Genomic DNA, 21,224 nt, shown 5'->3' with positions numbered 1-21,224 from the left:
GTGAAAACACACCCTGAGGTGTCTGAGGTCAGCAGTATATATTCTGCTTGAATTATACCTGTTTTTATTTTTAATACTAAAAATCACTTAAAATTATGTATCAGCAAAAATGCTAATAATGATAATAAAGAGGGAAAGAATCCCCTGTCTTCAAGTGAAACGGGCACAAGAGGAAGGCATGCCATGTTTAGCCTGTTTGCCCTTACCTGCTGAGCCTCCCTCAGGGTGCTGGGGACCTTTTTTGAAAAGTAAGAGATGAGATTACTTTTTGAAATTAACTTGTGTTACAAGTATGGAGATTTGTGATCAGAGAAAAAGAGTGAGCCCCCAGACGTAATGATACGACTGCTGGCAACACATTTTGTTTAGTGATCTTTGGTATAAAGATTGAAATGATCCGTTTTGATCTCAACAACCTTGTGAATTTTAGGACCAAGATAAATGAGGTGAATTGAGCACAATAAATGGCTGAAAGTGAAAATGGACAGATTCACCAATTTTACTGCTTGTGGGACAACATATTTTCAGTGTTTAATATAAAGATTAGATATCAGTGGGAATATTTGATATCAAGAAACCCCATCTTACTAATTAAATTCTTACAAAAATGTAAAGCAGCATATTTCCTTGACACTAGCACAGTCTTTAAAATTATTCATCAGCCAGACATAACTATAGATATTGTGTAACATTTTTTGGAAACCAGATCTCATGGGAGCTAAATTCCCCTCTAACTTTATTTTTAATGAAAAAGAAAAGTCTTTATGTTTACTATTTTAATGTTTCTTTACTTCTCTTCTTCATTTTTAAACTAGCACTTATTTTTATAGTTGGAAATTCATCCTTGGAGGCACTATAATGAGGCCGTAGGTTTGGACTTGCCCTCTAAGTTAGGTGAGGGCCACCTGAGGCCTCTGTACTAACAATACTGCAGCCAAGGGCTTCACATTCTTCATTCGTTTTTGTGTGCTTACTCTTGGTGTTTAGGACATCCTGGGCTTTGAAAACACAGACTTGGACACTAAGGATTTGGGCAGTGAAGATTCCACTCCAGAAGAAGACGATTTTGGTGATGTTCTATGGGACATCCATGATGAACAAGAGCAAATGGAAGCTTTTCAGCAGGCTTCAAACTCAGCCCATGAGTTGGGATTCGAGAAAGTAAGCATTTGGTGTATTGTTCCAACAAAGATCAGTTGCCACTTAAAGGCTGTATCATAATTGTGGTTTCACCTAATCAAAGTCAAGGTTAAGGATGGTGTTAGTGTTTGCCCTCATGGCTTAATTATCCATGTTGAGACATGTGCATAGGTTTGTATCATATAAAGATGTGTGAGATTCAGGTATACTTATGAACATCAAACGTGTTTAGTTACAGATTAGGATTTATCAACTACATGTTCATTATGTTACCATCTAGTTCACTAGGTCAAGATTGGGATGGCTAGGAAACTTGATAAAAGGAGTAAGGCTATCTATTCTTCCACTTCTTGGAGGAGTCAAAATTTCAAACATTCAGAAAACAAAGCACAGTTAATGCAACAGGCAGATCCTTCAGCATCCTTAAATATCTAAGCAAATTAACAAAACTAGAAGTGCACAGAGAATCTATGTCCAAGTTCAAAAAATACTTAATTATAATTAAAAATTAATGTAAGAACTAATCTTTTAAAGACTATTAAAGTAGTTGTCACTAACAGCTGCATTTTTATAGGACTTTTCAAGGACTTTTATAATTTAGACCATCAGTGTTTATGTTCTGGTTCTACCATTTCCTCACTATGGATTTTGATCAAGTTACTTAGCTCTAAACTTTGACTTTCTTGTCTCTTGTGAAATGAGAATAACTAATAATGCCTACTTCATTGGGTTGTTGGGGCGACTAAGCCAGACCATGTGCATAAAGCACTTGGCACAGTACCTGGCATATGATAAATGGAGACCCTAAGGTTCAGATTATGGTTTGCCTAAGAGCATACAGGGTGTAGACTGCAGATGTGAGATTTGAACCTAGGTCTTCTGGCTCCAAATCCTGTGCTTTCTTTCTACTATGACAGAGGGTCTTAACTTGGGAACTAGAGGTCTAAATAGGCTTTATGTGGACCATGAACTGAAGTGTTAAGATTTACAACATCATAAATCAATTAAACCCTTTGTTTCTTGTGAAGCCTCGTTGCTCTCAGAATTATTTGAATTCCTGGGGAATATGAAATGACAAACAGAAAAACTGATTGAAAAACTATACCAAGTAATTATTTCTAGTAGTGGCTGGAAACTTTTGCTACCGTAAAACTCACACACACTACTTATTACATGTCATTTAGACCACTGGTCCACTTAATAAACATTTTAACCCCCAAGATAACTTTGGAAACTCCTTTGTAACTATGGAGATATTTTGGGGTTTCTGAGAGTGTTCTTTTCAGCTCTGAACCAGTTTTTTTGTGTCTGGGGAAAGCCTAGAAGTTGGAGTTGTTAGACTCTGCATAGAACACATTCAGTTTCAGAAAGATGGCAGGCGGCCTGTCCTAACCTGATTCTCTGCAGCAGGTTGGGAGACTCCGAGGCCCCAGATAAGACCTGCTCTTGTTTCTCAGGAATCACTGGAAACTGGGATGGTCTCCAGGACAGGCTTTCTTCTGACCAGGAGATCTAGGTGGCCTGCAGGCACCCTCAAGGCTTTCTGTGGTACTTAAGTGGTTCAGGAGCTACAGGGTGATACAGTGGCCTCACTGCAGCATTCTCCAAAACACCTGAATGTTGCAAGACCCCGTGAGGCTCCTAAGTGTTGTCCCTCATCCATTAATTTGCAGCATTACTATGATAGAAGACATAGGGGCCCACTCTTAGTTTACTACTTTGGGCATATTTAACCAGCCATAAAAATAAGCAATTATGAGGGTGCTGTTGACTGAAAGTAGGTTTCATTTTCTGATGCAGCTTATCTCCACTGATTTCAGAGGATCATCAGAAATTGACTCTTATTTCATATTCAAAGAGGCACGTACTTCCTCACAACTTCAGTTCATTTTTGTTTCTAGTATTACCAGCGCCTCAATGATCTGGTGGCAGCACCGGCACCAATTCCGCCCCTTCTTGTATCTGGAGGACCAGGCTCTGGAAAGTCCCTTCTTCTGTCAAAGTGGTATGACGCAGTCCAATTATGTTCTTGTCGTCATCAGTTCAATTACTGAACTCATTCAATAAAATGAATTACTGCATGTCTGCCTTCCTGCATGGCCTGCACCAAACATCAAAAAAGCAAAAAGGAGGAAACTAATAGATTCATGCCCTGAGATGTATACAATTTAGATGTTAGAGGGAAGATACAGAATGAGAAAGGAATAGGAAATGTGAGCATTTAGGATTATGTACATAAATGATGTAGGTTGGAGGTAAGGGAGTGGTCAGTGTGATGTGAAATTAGGTGAACTTTCAGGGGCATGTGCCTTTATTGTCAATTATTGACTTCATCTTAAAAGTCTTACTGGGATTTTAAATATTTGAAATAAGACAAAGACAAACTATTTAGAGTTAAATGAATCATAAAGAATATCAAAATTAAGGATAACCTTTATTGTGAATGCAAACTAGTTCTTCAGATTATGGACTAAGATCTGTTTAAGCTAATAAGCTCTTTTTTAGTTTTATTTTACTTTCATATTATTTAAGAACAAGTGTTTAGATGATTTTCTTTCATTCGTAATTACTATTTACCTTGAGGAGTTAGCATGTGTTATTTCCTTTTTATTACCCTTTTACTCAAAGTTATGTTTGAAAATACTGTTTTTGTAATTAACAAAGAAACTTCTCTTTTTCCTCTAATAACATATTTGTAGTTAAAGGTTAATGCTCATTTTACTAATACTTTAACCTCAAATATATGCTATTTTGGTTTCTTAACATCAACTTGCAATTAAAATGAACCTGTAACTTTTCAGTGTTTTATTTAAAAGAGTCTAACAGTGGAGTGAAAGTGGAAATTTCCCATATTAATTCAAAATTGACTGACCGTGTGATTCCTGACAGGTAGCATTTGATGCTTAATGCATCATGAGTTCTTTTTTTGTTGACAGTAAAGGAGCTTCATCAGTCTTGTAAAAGGTCTTTTTCTTTCAGGATCCAGTTACAGCAGAAGAATTCTCCTAACGCTCTAATCCTTTCTCATTTTGTGGGGAGGCCCATGTCAACCAGCTCAGAGTCTTCCCTGATTATTAAACGACTAACTCTAAAGGTAGAGTGTGCTGTCTTTTGGGATTATCAGAATATTTATTTAGCTTCAGAGGTTGTTGGGGCTGAGTACCTGATGATAAACCATTTGTTTTGGTTTTGCATAACGTTAAAAATAATACTCAGTGCAGTTGGGTCCTCTTGATGATTTAATTTTGGTTTAAAATGCAGAGATAGAAATATTTCCCACCTGTGATACAGGGTAGCTGCTTTAATTCGCGTGGGTTCTCACCTCGTAGTTGATGCAGCATTCTTGGTCAGTATCTGCTCTGACATTGGATCCTGCTAAGCTTCTGGAAGAATTCCCACGTTGGCTGGAAAAACTCTCTGCTCGTCATCAAGGCAGCATCATCATCGTTATCGATTCTATCGATCAAGTGCAGGTACTGTTTTCACTTTATAATCTATTGATACGCCCAGAAAGACACAAAAATATCAGGAATGACCATAGCAGGCATTTAAATCACGTTTGTGAGAAGAAAAAAATGCTGGTGTTGTTTCTTTTATTTCCGCTTGATTTCTAGAGAGGAAGCATGGATAAGAAAATGTACTATATGCCAGTAGATGCTAGCATCTCATTGGGAAAGAATGACTGTGTTTTCACAATTAGCAAATTTTGTTCATTTTGACATAAATTTTAGGGCCTTGACGTTTCCTTCCATGTCTAGAATTAAGATCAGAGATAGCAGTGTTTTGCCATTTGTTCTTCCAGTAGTCTGAGATAAATCATCCCAAAATAAAGTTTTTATCTTTAATAATAATGAGAAACGTAATGAGAATTTCAGTTTACATGGGGCGCTGTTATTGGGTCATTTATGAAATATTTTGAATTAATAGATGGAATTTTGTTTTTATATTTTTAAGCAAGTTGAAAAACACATGAAATGGCTGATAGACCCACTGCCAGTGAACGTGAGAGTAATTGTTTCCGTGAATGTAGAAACCTGCCCTCCAGCGTGGAGGTACGCTGCTGACTTTCGTTTTCAGATTACGTGAAATGTTTTAAGTACAGACAAGAAAAAGTTTTGATGTGTGTTTGTAGTTTTCATACTTTTCATGTAAGTGGCAGTGAAGGTGGGGAGAAGTGGACAAATTCAAGAGGAGGGTGCGATCTGTAGGATTTGGTGGGAGGTTAGATCTGGGATGTGAGGGAGGAGAAAGGCTAGGATGGCTCCCAGGTTTTTGGCTTGAGGTGAAATTAATTGTGGTCCCATGGACTGAGATGGGAGCCACAAAGAATGGGCAGATTTGTGGAGGAAATGTTATGAGTTCTGGTTTTGAACATGGTTGGTTAGAGTTACCAATTGTAGCTCCAAGTAGTGATGTCTATAGTAGGCAGTTAAATTTGTGGGTGAGAAAACAGAAGGAGGGCCAGGCTAGAGCAATGGACCAGGTAGGTGCCTGTGGTCCTGAAGTGTGCACTCACTTGAGCAGTCCTCAAAATGGGATGTGGTGGTTGATTCTGTGGGGTAGTGTTTCCTAACCTATTTTTCCATGCCCCACCCCACCCCTTCAGGAGCCTTTTTAGTAATTTTCTTCCTAAATACCTCCCTGCCAAAAAAATGTTAATACCACACATATACTATATATTATTAGTTCATATGTATAAACAGATATGTATGTATATTTGTGCTTTATACATAAAAAGAGTAAGATTTTATTGTTCCCCCCAGCAAATAATTTTCACTACCCCGTTGAGACTATATGTTACAGGGTGATGAAATTCTGATTGGATTACAAGTGTGGGCAAAGGCTGTCTGGTGCTATTCCTCATAGGTATTAATATCTATGTTGCTTTACTGGTGTTCAGAACATAGAGCTAGAAGTGTTTTACTGCTTCCCCATCAATGTGTAAGCTGTTTGTTTATTTATCTGTTTATTTATTTATTTTTAAGCTATTTTATAAATGTTGTGGTTAATCGCTAAAAGTAATGATATACATGTTGGAATAAATGAAATAATATTACTTAATATGATTAACAGAGATTAATTTTGCTTACTTTATAAAGGCAGTATAAAAATTAATTCTTGTAATGGACTTTGACTTCTCTTGTGGGTGGATTACAGCTTGTGTTGTATCATTAGAAGAGAATTTCACTTTTCTTTTCTTTAAATAAAAGGTTGTGGCCTACACTTCATCTTGACCCTTTAAATCCAAAAGATGCAAGATCTATTATAATGGCAGAATGCCACTCTGTAGACATTAAATTGAGTAAAGAACAGGTAAATATTTTTAATTTTACTGATATCTTTTACTCTCTATAGCTTTCTTTATAAGACACCTTATATAAGAGTTAAAATTCAATATAGGATCTCTCTATGGTTCTAAGGAGAATTGAAATTTAGTAATTGTTAAATACATTCACTCTTAATAACAGATAGAGAAGAAGCAATAAAAAAAGATTTGGACTTAAGGTTTACTTTACTGTATGATGTTAGGCAATATTTTAGAAGCAGATAAGCATGTGCATGTGGACTGCACCTGTGGCCCCCACCACACGGCAGCGATGTCGCTGGTGAGATGGCAGGAACCACATTCTTTCTGCAGGAATGTTTGTTGATATCTCAGTTGTAAAGACCACTTAATTCCAGGGTGGTTTTGTATTTTTGTTTTGTTTCTGGGTAAACTGGTGCAGGAGAAGAAGCTAGAACGACACTGTCGTTCTGCTACAACCTGCAATGCCCTTTATGTCACCCTTTTCGGCAAAATGCTGGCATGGTAAGTTGTGGTTATTTTACGTGATCTTCAGCATGTTTTGTGTTTGCTGCAGAATGCTTCCCTCACCGTGTGTAACTGAGAACTGATCACTGCGACAGTCTCTTGGGCCACTCAGATTCTGTTTCTTCTAACAGTAATACTAACACCCTTGAGCATGTGACTTATGACTGAAGATTGCTAGCCTGAGAATCACCAGAACTTGTTGGATATATTTGTCTGGTTTTCATCACACTAACCTTTTCCTGACTAGGGGTTGCAAAAGAAGGCCATCATCACCCTCAATTTGGGGCCCACCCCTGAGTGCTCATTGTCACTTGCTTGATGGCAAAATCCCCTAGCTGTGAGAAAGTGAGGCGACAACTGGGGCATAAAAACGTTATCTCAGGTGTCCTTGAAAATCAGTAGGTGGGTACGTAGGCAGGAATTTTTAATTGTGTCTGTTTTCATATCCTAATAAACTTTTTCATCTTAAAACAGAATCTTGTGCTTTAGATACCCATTAGTAATTTGCCTGTAGATGAACAGTGGAGAGTCTTACTGCTTCTGCTTCTTCAGGACAGCCTCACCCTACTTTGTAACCAGAAGGCAAAAAGATTAGTGTCTGTTTTGGTGTTCATCACAATAGGTGGTAATCCTAGCACAGCTCATATTGTGGGCCCTGAATTTAGTGCTCTTGTCTCTTAATTCCACATTCTCATCTCAACACCGAATTTGAAATGAAAAAAATCTTCTAAAACTTTGAATTACCTGTAATATGTCCACTGCCCCCTCCCCCTGTTCCCAGAGTTGTGGCAGTGAATGTGGCCGCTGTGAACGTCAGTGGGTTACATAAGTACAGTTCAAGAATGTGAGTCATTTTCCATACATTTCATAATATTTATTGAAATTATCTATGGTAAGAAGGACTATGGACCATTTTTGGTCTGTTTTTCCCTCTTCTTTATGTATCTTTATATTTTAAAAAGAAACTACTGGTAAATGTTGTGTAATATTTTAAAACAAACCCCATTTACTGATTTTCTTTAGCCTGATATTTCCCAAATTCTGGCTCTGTTTGTTTAAATTTAATTTGCATGGCTAATTAACTAATAATACTTATTTATAATTGTTCTCCTGCTTCCTGTATGTAGGTGACATGTCTCTAGATGATAAGAACCATGTCTTCCTCATTTTTATTTTCCATAATGTGTAGTAATTCCTTACCATATAGTAAGTCCCAGCATATGTTTATTGAATTGAATTAAATGTTGTAGTAAACTAACCCTGATGACTCTAGCAGCCTCATAAGACTAACGTTTCCCTGTGTCATGTTTTATTGAATTCCTGTTATTATCAGTTGAACAGTACCAAAAATAGAGATAAAATAGCATTGTTTTTATTTACCCCAAATTTTTCACAGATGTTGGCAGACTAAGAAATTAAATCTGTTCTCAATTCCAACAGTGCTGGGAGAGCAGGCAATTTAGATAAACTCCTTCTTCAGTGTTTCCAGTGTCAAGACACTGTTTCATTATATAGACTTGTTCTGCAATCTATCCAGGAGTCCATGGCAAATGACATGGATAAAGAACTAATGAAACAGGTGAAGTATAAAAGGAAGATTATTTTGCTTTGTTTGTATTTGTGTGTGAATTGAAGTAAATAGCAAATCTTTGAAGCACATACAGGAATGCCTGCAGCCATAGTGTGCTTGTAGCCAGAAGTGATATCTCAGGAAACATGTATTTTCCTGATTACCGTGGAGAGTTTTCATATTTTCATGTTTATTGGCTATTCTTGTTTCGTCTCATGTGAATTGCTGGTTCAAATCCTTTACCCATTTTTTAACTGAATTGACTTTTTCTTATTGATCTGTAGGAGTTCTTCAGTTTTCTGCATACTGAGTACAAATCCTTTGTCACAGAGTTTGCAAATCAATATCTTTCTCCTGTTCTTGTCTTTTAACTTCATGGTATCATTATACAAAGTTTTATTTTAATGAAGTCACATTTATCAACTGTTTCTTTTGTGGTTTATGCCTGTTGTATCTTATTTTTAAAATCCTTAGCTATCAAAAAATGTTCTCATATTTTTTTCCCTTCAAAATATTTTAGTTTTGTTCTTCAAGTGTAAGTCCTTAACACATAATTTTCTGATTTTCAGTTTCCTATTTATTTTTGGCACTTGCAGTATTTCCCTTTCTTTTCCACAGGCTCAACTGTACTTTTAGAAATGTTTTGTTACATGTTGTCGGATAGTAACAGGCATTTGTAGTAGGAGAGCTGTTTCCTTCCACCATCTTCCCAGAATTGGAACTCTGTCATTAATTTCAGTAATACATTTCCTGCAGTTTTAATTTTCACTAAACTTTTTCTGTCTGTGTGTTATCTTTGGTGAGCTAGATTTTCTGTATATACTCTCTTATTCTTGATTAGTGCCTTTTGGAAAGTATGTTTTATTTTAAGAAATCTGTTTCTTGGTTTATTAAATCATTTGAATGATAAATTTGAATAAGAAGTTGATAAGCTTGAAAGAATTATGGAAATTTTAATGACTGTTAGTAACTTAAAGAGGTGCTTTATGATCATTGTTAATTCGTCTATCTACCTAGATTCTCTGCCTCGTAAATGTTAGTCACAATGGTGTGAGTGAGTCAGAATTGATGGAACTGTATCCTGAGATGTCCTGGGCTGTCTTGACCTCCCTTATTCACAGTTTGCACAAAATGTGTTTGTTGACTTACAGTTGTGGTTTGCTCAAGTTTCAACATCTACAGGTAAATTTTATCTTAATAAGGTGTTTTCATTTATGAACGTCCACATATTATATGTGTATTATGCTCTATCATACCACATCATTTTAAGTGTTTAAATCACAAGACAAAATTGAAATCTCAAACTTGGCATTACAAAAATTTTTTGCAGTGATTTTAGGTTAGATATAAAATTTGGCTATAACTTCTGTGATGTTAAGTACCTTTATGAAGTGGCTATTACTTTAAAAGGTAGTTTCTTTGTGAATGAGAAGATATACTCTTTTCAATTTTATTTTTGCATTGAATTATTGGATATTATATATATTTTAAGAGCCTGGGCTCTGGAAGTCACTCTGCCTTAGTTCACAACCCAGCTCTTCACAGGTTAATGTAACCTTGAGCAAGTTCTCTAGGCCTTGGGCCGATGTTTCCTGCTTACCTCAGGGGTTGTGAAGAGAACTGACTGAGGTGGTAGGTAATTATTTGATCTGGTGAGGTCCTACACATGATGTCTAACACACAGTAAATAACAACTAATACATGATAATCATAAATAAAATATGATTCTTGTCATCTGCAATGCCGTGGTTGATTCATATACGTAAACAGGCGTAAATGAAGTCTTCCATTTGAGTATGCTGTGTTACATATGTAAGTGTGAAATGTTCGCAGTTTCACAGGCTTATCTTTCTCCTTTATTGTGTATCGCTTAAATATAATTTACTCTTTATTACTTTTTCAATCCACAGTTCAGATTTTTAATGTATTCACTAAAAGTTCAAATTGAATTATGTTATAAGTTCTTACAGGAACTCTACTGTCAGTTTACCACATAAATATATACTGAATTTTAAAATATTCTAGTGCCATTTCTATTATGTAACTCTAAAATTGAAATAATTGTAAATTTCTTTATACAAATTCATTGTTAGATGACTTACAGAAAATAGACTGATGTTTTTTCTTCTTCTCCATAGGCTTGGGAAACAGTGAGACTAGACTACATGGAAGGTCCTACCAACATTTCTTCATATAGGCAAAATCTCATCAACTATTTCACCATGCAGCTAAGGTATTACAAGTGTTCATGCTGTTCTTCTGTAACTTCTGAAACACACTCTACCTCTGTGTCCTTATTTTTCTTTCTTAGCTTATAACTTAATGTATAAAAATGTAATTATTATAAAAAGATTAAATCCTTTCCCTACTCTGTTAATGTCAAAAGAACAAAAGATGCTGATTTAAACTTAAGTGAAATCAGTGCAAGATCATTTTATTATTTTTATTTTCTTCTAGTTATATGGTTTAAATGGTTTAAAAATATGTATCTGTTTATATCTGAGTGTGTATATTTGGGTCCATTGATAGTTCAATTTTATGAAAATGCCTTTAGAGTTTGGTCAATGGTCCTAATATTACTTTATTTTCATAGATTGGTAACGTTTCTGATTTTTGACCTGATTTTCTCAGTATTAGATTATACGTGGAGTCAGAGATATATCTCAAACATATCTTTCTGCCTTCAACATTTGTCTGCAGCCTCTGAAGCGATCTCATTGTAGGTGAGTATTACTGAACATTGCCCCTTGTCTCCTAACAGTCAGGACCGAGTGACTTGGAGAAGTGCGGATGAACTCCCGTGGCTTTTCCAGCAGCAGGGGAGCAAACAGAAGCTTCACGACTGCCTTCTCAATCTCTTTGTGTCCCAAAACCTCTATAAAAGGTAAGAAACTTATTTGTAGAACACCTTTCCCTAGAAAAACATATTTAAACAGTTGTTCAGTGTAACAAAGAAAAATAGCATTTTTCATTTAAAAATTAGTCCAGTTACCTGAGCTATGAAACAGTGTGGGAAATATTTTAGGACAATTTGCAAATTGCTATGAGATCTCCTTTTTACAAGAAGTAAACAAAAATGATAGAGTATTGCTATTTTCATAAAGTCAGAGCTGGAATGCTCTGGAGATAGCTTGGTATCTTAATCTTTCACTAAAGCAGGTTTAAATCCAAACCACCCAGGGAAGCAGTTCATGATGTCTGCCTCTCGGGGCCTTCAAGTGTTTCAGAGTAAAGCCTTCAAACCAGACTCTGGGCTCTACATAGAATCTGACTGGTGTTGAATTTAAAGAAAGGATTAGCCTTTTTCACAAATGTATTTTTATCTCTTCTGGTATACTTGAATTTGTCAGTAGCAGAACCACCTTTTTATTGGCCAAGCTTCTGACCTCTAAGCCCCCTGAGGAGGTTTTTCTGTCTCACCTGGAAATTTAGACACGTCTCATAACATAGCTGCCTGATCTGTTTTGCTCTTTAGTGAACTCTTTCAAATTTCATTGTTGTATCTCATAAATTATTTTTGATCTCCATCCCAATTTTTCATGATCCCTTTGAAATCAGATTCATTCTTTAGTGTACCAGGTCTTGTATCCTGCTAAATATCATCTATAGGTAAGTTTACCTTTATCATTCAATTCCTTGATGAAAAATACAAAGCAGATATTCTGGCAATTTGCCTGTGTTTCATTAGTTTCTTCTGTTCTGATTTCCATCATTTAAAATAATTTTGGGGTGAACTCAGCAGCTGACTGCATGCATATCATGAAATGTCTAAAAAGGATTCTGACAGATTTCTGTCGTGAGTAACCATGATGATATTAATGATAACAGCCAACAGTATGGAGCACTTGCTCTGTGCCATCATCTCCCTACAGTAACACCTGAGGCAGGTGGTGTTGGTGCCCCCCCGTCTGCAGGTGAGGATGGTGAGGTGTAAGGGGTCAGACAGCCTGCTCACGATCTCATAGCTAGGAAGCTGCAGACTCACGGCAGTCACAGTCTGCACACTTTCCTCGCTACCCTGAATCTACCTACTGACAAACTATCAATAGCTTGGTGCGAATCCTGACATTTTCACTCATTAGTGGGTTTTAAAGTTTCTTTCTCATTAAATTCCTATTATTTGTTGAAACAGAGGACACTTTGCTGAGTTGCTGAGTTACTGGCAGTTTGTTGGCAAAGACAAAAGTGCGATGGCAGCAGAATACTTTGATTCACTGAAGCAGTATGAGAAAAACTGTGAAGGCGAGGAGAGTATGATTTGCTTAGCTGATCTTTATGAAACCCTGGGGCGATTTCTCAAGGACCTAGGCCTTCTCAGCCAGGTAACTTTTCAGCAGGACAGCAGAGACAGCCTGCCAGTTTTCATGTTCACTCCTCTCCCCTTCCTAGGATTAACGCAGCTTTCATTTGTTGTGCTAATCCGGTGGCAGCTCTCACAGCATTTCACTCATTTTAATTGACCTTTGACCTTTTCTTCCCCCCAGGCTGTCGTGCCTTTGCAGAGGTCTCTAGAGATTCGAGAAACGGCTTTAGATCCGGATCACCCACGAGTAGCTCACGCCCTCCACCAGCTAGCCAGCGTGTACGTGCAGGGGAAGAAGTTCGGCAACGCGGAACAGCTGTATAAGCAGGCACTGGAGATCGCAGAAAACGCCTATGGTGCGGACCATCCGCATGTTGCGCGCGAACTTGAGGCACTTGCGACTTTGTACCAGAAGCAAAATAAGTAAGATGTAGATGAGTGATTCTCTGTAGTTTTATGACAGGGAGTTACAGTTCCTGACGTACTCCTGTGCGAGGCTTTGTTTTGTGGCTGCCTACTTTTCCTTACCTTATATTTTCCTTATTGTATATTCTTTTGAATCCACCATGTTCAAATATTATTCTTGATCTGGGTCTTCATGGGGTAAACAGAAAATTAGAATTACAAGATTCGTCCCTATATCAAGATGTGCAGAGGACAGAGCATGGACTTTGGAGTCACATAGCTGGGTTTGAAACCAGGCTTCTTCACTGACCAGCTTTGTAACATTGAGTGTGTTACTAACGCAGGGGCAGCAGACCATGCCCACATGTCAAGTCCAGAAGGCCCCCTGTTTTGCACGAAGGGTTGTAGAGGAACACAGCCACATTTTTCCATTTCACATATCGTCCCCGGTTGCTTCCTGGCTTCAACAGTAGTTTTGTAATTGCATGTGGCCCACAAAGCCTAAAATTAGATTTACTGTCTAGCCCTTTACAGAAGAAATTTGTTGGTCCTTAGTATGTTAACCCACTGAATGGTGTATCTTCTCTATCCGAAATCATTTCTTTTGTCCCATCATAAGTGATACATATTAGAATTTTTCTTTTAGCTTCTAGAAGTATTGCTTCATGTAGATTTTTTATGAATTTCTATTTGACCAAAAATTAGCCTGTGTGGAAGCTTATATAACAAACCAAAGTTTGGGATTTTCATTTAGTTAGGTTGCCCTTTAGATATTCAACAAAATGAGTTTAATCAGTTAAAAACAGTTAAATGTGAGCTACTTGGAGGACTAGATTTGTTTGTTACATTATGTTTTATGAAAGTTTTTGTTAAAAATTGTTAATTCTATATGACTATGACTTCTCAAAATAATGCTGTGTTTAGTAGCCACAACAGGCTTTACACTGGTGCTTTGATTTCACTGAAGTATACTTTGGATGCCTGTTTCTTTCATTTGACTTAGTTTTTTTTTTTTTTAAAGATACGAACAAGCTGAACATTTTAGGAAAAAATCTTTTAAAATTCGTCAGAAAGCTACAAGGAGAAAAGGCAACTTGGTAATGAGAGATTTCTTTTGTATTATGTTTGAACCAAAAAGGAAAAGAACATCTCTGAATATCATAATATAGATGCACAGACCTCACTTCACATATTTAAGAACTTCAGATTTTAAAGTGGCTTCTAGGGAAGTAACGTTTTCTTATTTATTTATAATACATGTTTAAATATCAGTATCACTGAGAAGTACAAATTAGTAGACTTTTAAAAAGTGGAACTATAAAGATTTTTGAAAGATGGACTATAAAGCTGCTTTAATTCTTTTTTTTAAAGAGTTGAGAAAGAGAATAAAAGACATTTAGTAAACCTTTTATGTTAGATTCAATGCAAAGAAATTTTTACCCTTAAGCACAAAAAAAAATTCATTTCTCTAAGGTACTGATAAAATCTAAATATAGCATATTTTAACTTAAAACGCAATGTGCAATTTTTTATTGAAATATATTTGACATATAACATTGTGTAAATTTAAGATATACAACATGTTTATTTGATGCCTTTCTATATTGTAGTATGATTATTACCACAGCATTGGCTAACACCTCTGTCAGGTCACATAATTATCACTTCTTTTTTGTGGTGGGGATAATTCAGATCTAGTCTCTTAGCAAGACTGATGATCCTAATACAGTATTATTGTCTGTATTTACTACGCTGTACATTCCATCTTCAGGGCTTATTTTTCTACAGGTTGCAAGTGCTATGTGCAATTCTAAGTACTCGATATTTAAATGTTTGCTAATGGGGTTAATGAATATATGCAAGTTAATTCTGTTTCCTGATCTTTTTCAAGCACTTTGGGATTCAGTTTATTTTGCTAAAAGATCTTATAATCATTTTCACAAAATAGTTTTGAATGAATTTGAGAATGAGCTGCTACATGGAAGTGTATGTATTTTCTATAACTGTTAGACTAAATCGGTGTGATACGTTAAGTAGTTGTAATCTACTTTAAAGGGAACAAAAGGAGGAAGGATTTTTTTAGAACCCTAGTATTGCTTCAGAATCAGAGATTGCAGTTACTTAGTGATTGTTGTGAATTTCTTGCGTTTGCTGCAGTATGGATTTGCCCTTTTACGTAGACGGGCCTTACAGTTAGAAGAGCTCACGCTGGGTAAGGACACACCTGACAACGCCCGGACCCTCAATGAACTGGGTGTGCTCTACTATCTTCAGAACAACCTGGAGTGAGTACCGTGGTGTTAATGATGAAAACAGGTATCCATTTTTGTCTCTTAGAGGCAAAGCTGTTTTACATTTCTGTCAAATCAAGCTAGAAAAATTGATAGAAACCATGCCAGAATTCATGTATGATTGTTACAAACATGGCCACAAGACAGTGACATTTTCTCTACTGTTTCCTTTCACGTTTTCCTTAGTAACTAAAACGTTATCCTGTAGCTTCTCTCAGATATTTTATATGTTTATGAAAAGTGAGTTTGTGTAGATGTTGTACATGAGGCCTCACCAAAGAACAAACTTGGGACAAAGGGAGAATAAAGAAAAGAGTGTAGGTGACTGTTAGTTTTTGTCTTCAGTTTATTTGGGCAGAAAGACTCAAAAAGGCGTTAATGTTTATACTTTCTGCGAAAGAAGTGTTTCTGGACTTCTTTGTATGTCAGAAAAATTTAACAAATTTGACACTTTGGGTATCAGAAAAATACAACAAATATTTAGGCCACTTCACAAAAGTTTCTTTCATTAAAAATTATTTAGTACTAACTACAAAGGGAGAAGGAATGAATGCCAAAATCTTTTGAGTCAGGCGTAGTAATTTTTAAGATATAAAAAGTTTGTTTTGGAAACTATTCGTGGGTTTTCCTTTTAGGAGAAGTGAAGTGGAGAATTGAGACAACCATCCAGATACTTTAGGCCCTCACACTATCAGAAAAGCACTTTTAAATTTTTGGAAAAGGGCAGGAAGAGATGAGGGGGAGAGAGAATTTTAAGCCGAATCCTTCATTTTAACTGTCTTAGATATAAGAATAAAAGTGCTTTAGTTCTCCACCTAACTAGGTCTGACTTCTAGAGAATAAATCATTTAAACCATTTGGGGCTTTTGTTCATAGAACAGCTGACCAGTTTCTGAAGCGCTCCTTGGAGATGAGGGAGCGAGTCCTAGGGCCAGATCACCCTGACTGTGCCCAGTCTTTGAATAATCTCGCGGCTCTATGCAATGAAAAGAAACAGTATGATAAAGCAGAAGAACTTTATGAAAGAGCCTTAGACATTCGGAGACGAGCACTAGCCCCTGATCACCCTTCTCTGGCTTATACAGTGAAGCATCTTGCAATCTTGTATAAGAAAATGGTAAGTAATCCTTGGCATACCTACGTGTGTTTTATAACATACCAATTAAGCCATAACTGCTATCAGCAAAATAATTTGTCTTCTGATGGATAGATTATTTCCTATGAGCTTTTAAATCATAATGATTTAATTTTTCAACAAATAGCTGAGTAGAACATTGAAAAATATCATTTCAGATGTAACTAAATTAAGGTACTGGTTACTTTTTTTAAAATATAGTCCAAATATAAATGCATTCATCAGCATTCTCATTAGAACTTATTTTTCTTGTACATTTGATAAGTTCTAAAATTCAGCCAGTATTAGATTTGATGTTAAGCTACCATACACATAATGAATCACACAATTGTCAGGGCTGAAGGAGGAGTCTTGGTAACTGATTAAATGACCATTTTGATTTCACTCTTTCTTTGCCTACAATTAAATGTAATCATCCTTTACCATAGGATTCTAGCTTGAGTGACATTTGAAGTTTTTATAGCTGTTCTCAAAAAAAAAAAAAAAAAGCCAGAGAAGTATGCTTTCATTTAGCACAATTATAGAGTCGTGTCGACTATCTTCAGACTTTGTGGGACCCTTGCTGGTCCTCCTGGCACTGAAGTTCATGTTTTAGTATGAAGGAACCATTGTTGCTATTTCTGCCTAACTTTCAAGTGAAAAAGAAATCCTAGAAAAATTTGGAAGGGATTTGGTGGGGAAGGAGCTTTTATTTTGATGCTATCCCTACGTTATGTATAGTAGCAAACACACTGTAACTGGCATGTTTTCACTTCACCGGAAATAGTAATAAGGGGGTCATCCTGAAGGGCCTTCTGAATTATCCAAGAAAATATTTTTATATTTAATGTAGTTTTACTTACTCTATTAGATTTCAGTCATCTAGAAACTTAACCATTAAACTGGGAGGAAATGCTTCTGAATTTTCTCCCTCAAAATTACTTTTTAATACAAAATTGTATTTGTGGAACAAACTCTAATCAGGAAGTATTTATTGCTTTAATATTTTTGTTAGATTTCACTGCTGTTTTTTAGGGGAAACTTGACAAAGCTGTACCTCTGTATGAGCTGGCTGTTGAAATTCGGCAGAAGTCCTTCGGTCCAAAGCACCCTAGTGTAGCTACTGCCTTGGTGAACTTAGCTGTTCTTTATAGCCAGATGGTAAGTTCCCACACTTTCACGCTTTGTACGTGAGTGGCTTTAAGGTATGAAATATAGGTAAATATGTATTAGACATGGCACTGTAAAAATAAAGTAAAATTGAGATTATCTACTAATGCTTCCTTTAGTTCTTGAGAAATTATTGAAGTTACATTTGTAAGACTGTCCCTTTCCTCTTAGTGTAAAACAGTGAGAATTTAGTTCATTGCATAGGCTTCGTTTTTTTAAATCTAGAGGCTCCCTACATCTCTGTGTCTAACATTGTCCTTAAGCTGTGGCATTTGCCTGTGACCGGTGAGAAACAGGTATATCCTCTCTTGGCAAAAAAGAAACAGGTTTGTGCTTATATAATTGGATTAATCTCAGTGGTTACCACACCCGGTCTAAAACTTGGGTTTCTGACTTTCTGTTATATTGCTTCTCCCAATATGATTTTTCATAAATTAATCTGTTTATCCACATCTTGTAGGCAGATATTAACTTTTTTAAAGTGCTTACCCAAGTAGATCAGCTTAGTCTAGAATACATTAATAGTAGTTTCAGACACCCAGTGTGTTTAAATGAGCATTGTTTCCTTTTTTTTTTTTTTTAATGAGAAAAAACACATTGAAGCCTTGCCGTTATATGAAAGAGCATTAAAGATTTATGAGGACAGCCTGGGTCGGATGCATCCTCGAGTTGGAGAAACATTAAAAAACTTAGCTGTGCTTAGGTAAGAATTTTTCACTTTCCTCATATAGCCAAAATCCCTTGTAGAACACCTTTGACTCATCATAGAACACAAAAAATATATATTGCTGATACAGTTTTTCTTGGAGTGGGCAGGATTGCTTTTGGTTGATCCACTTCAAGAGATCCTGAAGTACTATCCAGAAGGGAAGTGAAGGTGGCACAATCTATTTTGTAGAGGAGTGCATCAGGTCAAATAGAGGATGGTTTACGTCTGCAGCTAACTGGCTCTGGTAGTAATCTGGGCAATTTGCTGTCCTCAGAACTGATTTACTATTTATACGTTGACTTCTGTGTTGTGTTTATCTCAGGATGGTAACTTTCCTTAGCAGTTTCACTGCATCTGTTACAGCATGGTCTTAAGGAAGGAGATCATTTAGTGTCTCATGCCCCTTAGCAGCACAGGCAGAAAGGAAAAGAGTTTAGGTATTCTGTTTTACTGGTCTGCCTGAATGAATGCACCAGAAAAAATGAGCAATTATTCACATCGTGTTTTTCTGTAAGGTCATTTAGAATTAAAAGGTTACATTCTCATTTTGAGAATTTTTTTCTCAAAGCTATGAAGAAGGGGATTTTGAAAAAGCTGCTGAACTATACAAAAGGGCGATGGAAATAAAAGAAGCAGAAACATCGCTTTTGGGTGGAAAAGCTCCTTCCCGACACTCATCAAGTGGAGACACATTTAGCTTAAAAACAACTCATTCTCCTAATGTTTTCCTTCATCAAGGACAAAGGTAATAGCAGCAATTACAATTCACTGCAGATGTACATTAGGATGAAATAATTAAGAAACATTTGGAGCATTACTTTAAAATTCATGAAAACTGTTTTTAAGAAAATTTATTTTTACTTTGTGTGATTTAACTGTTAATTGTATGAAATTGTATTGGACTCCACTGAAGTTTGAGTCATGACTGTGTCGGGTTTTAGCTGTTTAAAAGAATTACCCTTCCTATTGTGTGGGATCCCAGGATGGAGATACGTCAGAATGCTCACATGTCTGGCGTGAGGAGTTGATCATGAAGAGCAGACTGGTCTCTGTTCTACAAGAGCTGGCAAAGCCGCTAAGACAGGGAGTTCGAGAACTCTGGTTCTTCTCATCTCTCAAAAGCTACTTTAGCCTCAGCATTCCTCGTCTTGCTTTTCTGCAGCAGTCTGACCCAGTTTTCTACCTCAAAAAAAAGTTTCAAGGAATAAAAGGGATGTTTACGAAAAGTATGAATCGTCTTCTGTAAAACGAACTAGTAACAGGAGCCTCTGACTGCTGCTTTTTTTTTTTTTTTTCTACTTTTCCCTTGAGCCCTCTGCCTTCTGGGCTCTCTACATTGTATGTTGTTTTACTGTGTAGAATGTACCTGCATAACCTGGTCATTAATGCAGTAACAGATGATGGCATTCTTTGACCTTTCCCAAAATATGGACAGGACCTTCTTTCTTAAGTGGCCTCAATCTGTCTCAAATATTTATATCTCAAACTTAAATTAGTTGGCCATTTTATACTGAAAATTAAATATTTTTATAGATTTTATAAATTGCCAGCTTAAGATATTGTTTTATACCATTTATGTATTTATATATAATAAAATCTTCAATTTTAATACTTGTAAGATTCCAACATGTATTCATTGTAAAGGTGAAAGATGTAACAACCATACTTGCTGTTTTAAAATAAAAGTGCAATTTCAAATTCTCCTTCCCACCCTCTTTCAAACCCTCTTCCTATAGAAGAGGGTTATATTTACATAATTAAGAAAAGTGTTGAACATTACAAAGAAGACTTGAATGTTGTCAGTACTTGCCGAGTAGTTTATGCAACTTGAGCTTCAGTGACTCTACAGGATTTTGGTTAATGTTACTCAAGGTGGTCAGTGAACCAGGACCATCGGCACCACCTGGGAGCTTATTAAAAATTCATACTCTCGAGCCTTTCCCCAGACCTGCTGGATCAGAATCTGCAGTCTAGCTCCATCCCCAGGTGATTCATAATGCATATAAGTTTGAGAAGCAGCGGTCTAATTCTAAGGCACTAGAGTGGTGACTTAAAAGGAATGAGGTAGGATCTTACAAAATGAGCATCATTCTTCCCCTTTTTGGGAGAAGTTCAAAAGGGAAAAAAAAATAAAATATAACCACAATAAATCTTTCTGGGTTTGCCAGCTGTGAGACACAAAGTAATTACACTCACAGATACACCAGACATTGATTTTAGAATTAATCTTTCAGTTTAAAATTTGATGATTTAGTGGTTTAAGTAATTTAATACATTATAAGTAATATATTAAGTTTAAATGCCTTAAACTTCTTTAGGAAATAATCTAAGATTAATATTCTAGAAGAACCCTGAAAAAGAAAAAACTAGCAAAAGGGTAATGTGCATTTTTTTTCTTTGTTCCTACACAATTTGGACTTGAAAAACATACCAAAAGTGCAAAAAAACTTACATTGTTCAAAGTGACTTTATGGTAAATTATTAATTATAGTTGAGGGATACTGACTATTTCAAGAGATTTAGGTTTAAATATAATTTTTAAGACTATTTTGATGTTACTAATTATATTACCAACTCAAATGTCCTCATGTAGAATGCCTACTTAAAAAGATAAAAGTAGTTGAGGCAGACATTTCTTTGTATTTGAGGTTCTCAAATAGGAATACCATGTTCACATTAATATATACCTTTCACAGTGAAAAAGGTGGCT

The 21,224-nt window shown here is 36.1% G+C and overlaps 1 protein-coding gene across 2 annotated transcripts in view; it reads left to right on the top strand.

Moving 5' to 3' along the window:
• Nucleotides 1–20,212, top strand: part of NPHP3 (nephrocystin 3) — a 32,405-nt gene extending 12,193 nt beyond the window's left edge. Inside the window, exons 9-27 of one of the 2 annotated variants that reach the window (XM_010987813.3) lie at nt 988–1,161; nt 3,042–3,145; nt 4,120–4,234; nt 4,470–4,613; nt 5,095–5,192; nt 6,351–6,453; nt 6,867–6,949; nt 8,393–8,531; nt 9,540–9,704; nt 10,661–10,755; nt 11,284–11,406; nt 12,655–12,844; nt 13,007–13,248; nt 14,252–14,327; nt 15,388–15,515; nt 16,398–16,638; nt 17,671–17,796; nt 18,393–18,508; nt 19,083–20,212. In XM_010987813.3, the coding sequence (XP_010986115.2) occupies nt 988–1,161; nt 3,042–3,145; nt 4,120–4,234; nt 4,470–4,613; nt 5,095–5,192; nt 6,351–6,453; nt 6,867–6,949; nt 8,393–8,531; nt 9,540–9,704; nt 10,661–10,755; nt 11,284–11,406; nt 12,655–12,844; nt 13,007–13,248; nt 14,252–14,327; nt 15,388–15,515; nt 16,398–16,638; nt 17,671–17,796; nt 18,393–18,508; nt 19,083–19,263 (2,643 nt within the window). In that variant the 3' untranslated portion in view covers nt 19,264–20,212. Of the gene's footprint in view, nt 1–987; nt 1,162–3,041; nt 3,146–4,119; nt 4,235–4,469; nt 4,614–5,094; nt 5,193–6,350; nt 6,454–6,866; nt 6,950–8,392; nt 8,532–9,539; nt 9,705–10,660; nt 10,756–11,283; nt 11,407–12,654; nt 12,845–13,006; nt 13,249–14,251; nt 14,328–15,387; nt 15,516–16,397; nt 16,639–17,650; nt 17,797–18,392; nt 18,509–19,082 lie in introns of those variants that run through there. The other variant, XM_064491203.1, reaches the window with a different exon arrangement.
• The last annotated feature ends 1,012 nt before the right edge of the window (nt 20,213–21,224 follow it).

The sequence above is a fragment of the Camelus dromedarius genome, chromosome 2 (assembly GCF_036321535.1).
Source record: "Camelus dromedarius isolate mCamDro1 chromosome 2, mCamDro1.pat, whole genome shotgun sequence".
Classification (NCBI taxonomy): Eukaryota; Metazoa; Chordata; class Mammalia; order Artiodactyla; family Camelidae; genus Camelus; species Camelus dromedarius.
Note: the sequence above shows the minus strand (reverse complement) of the source record. Positions and strands in the feature narration are given on the sequence as shown.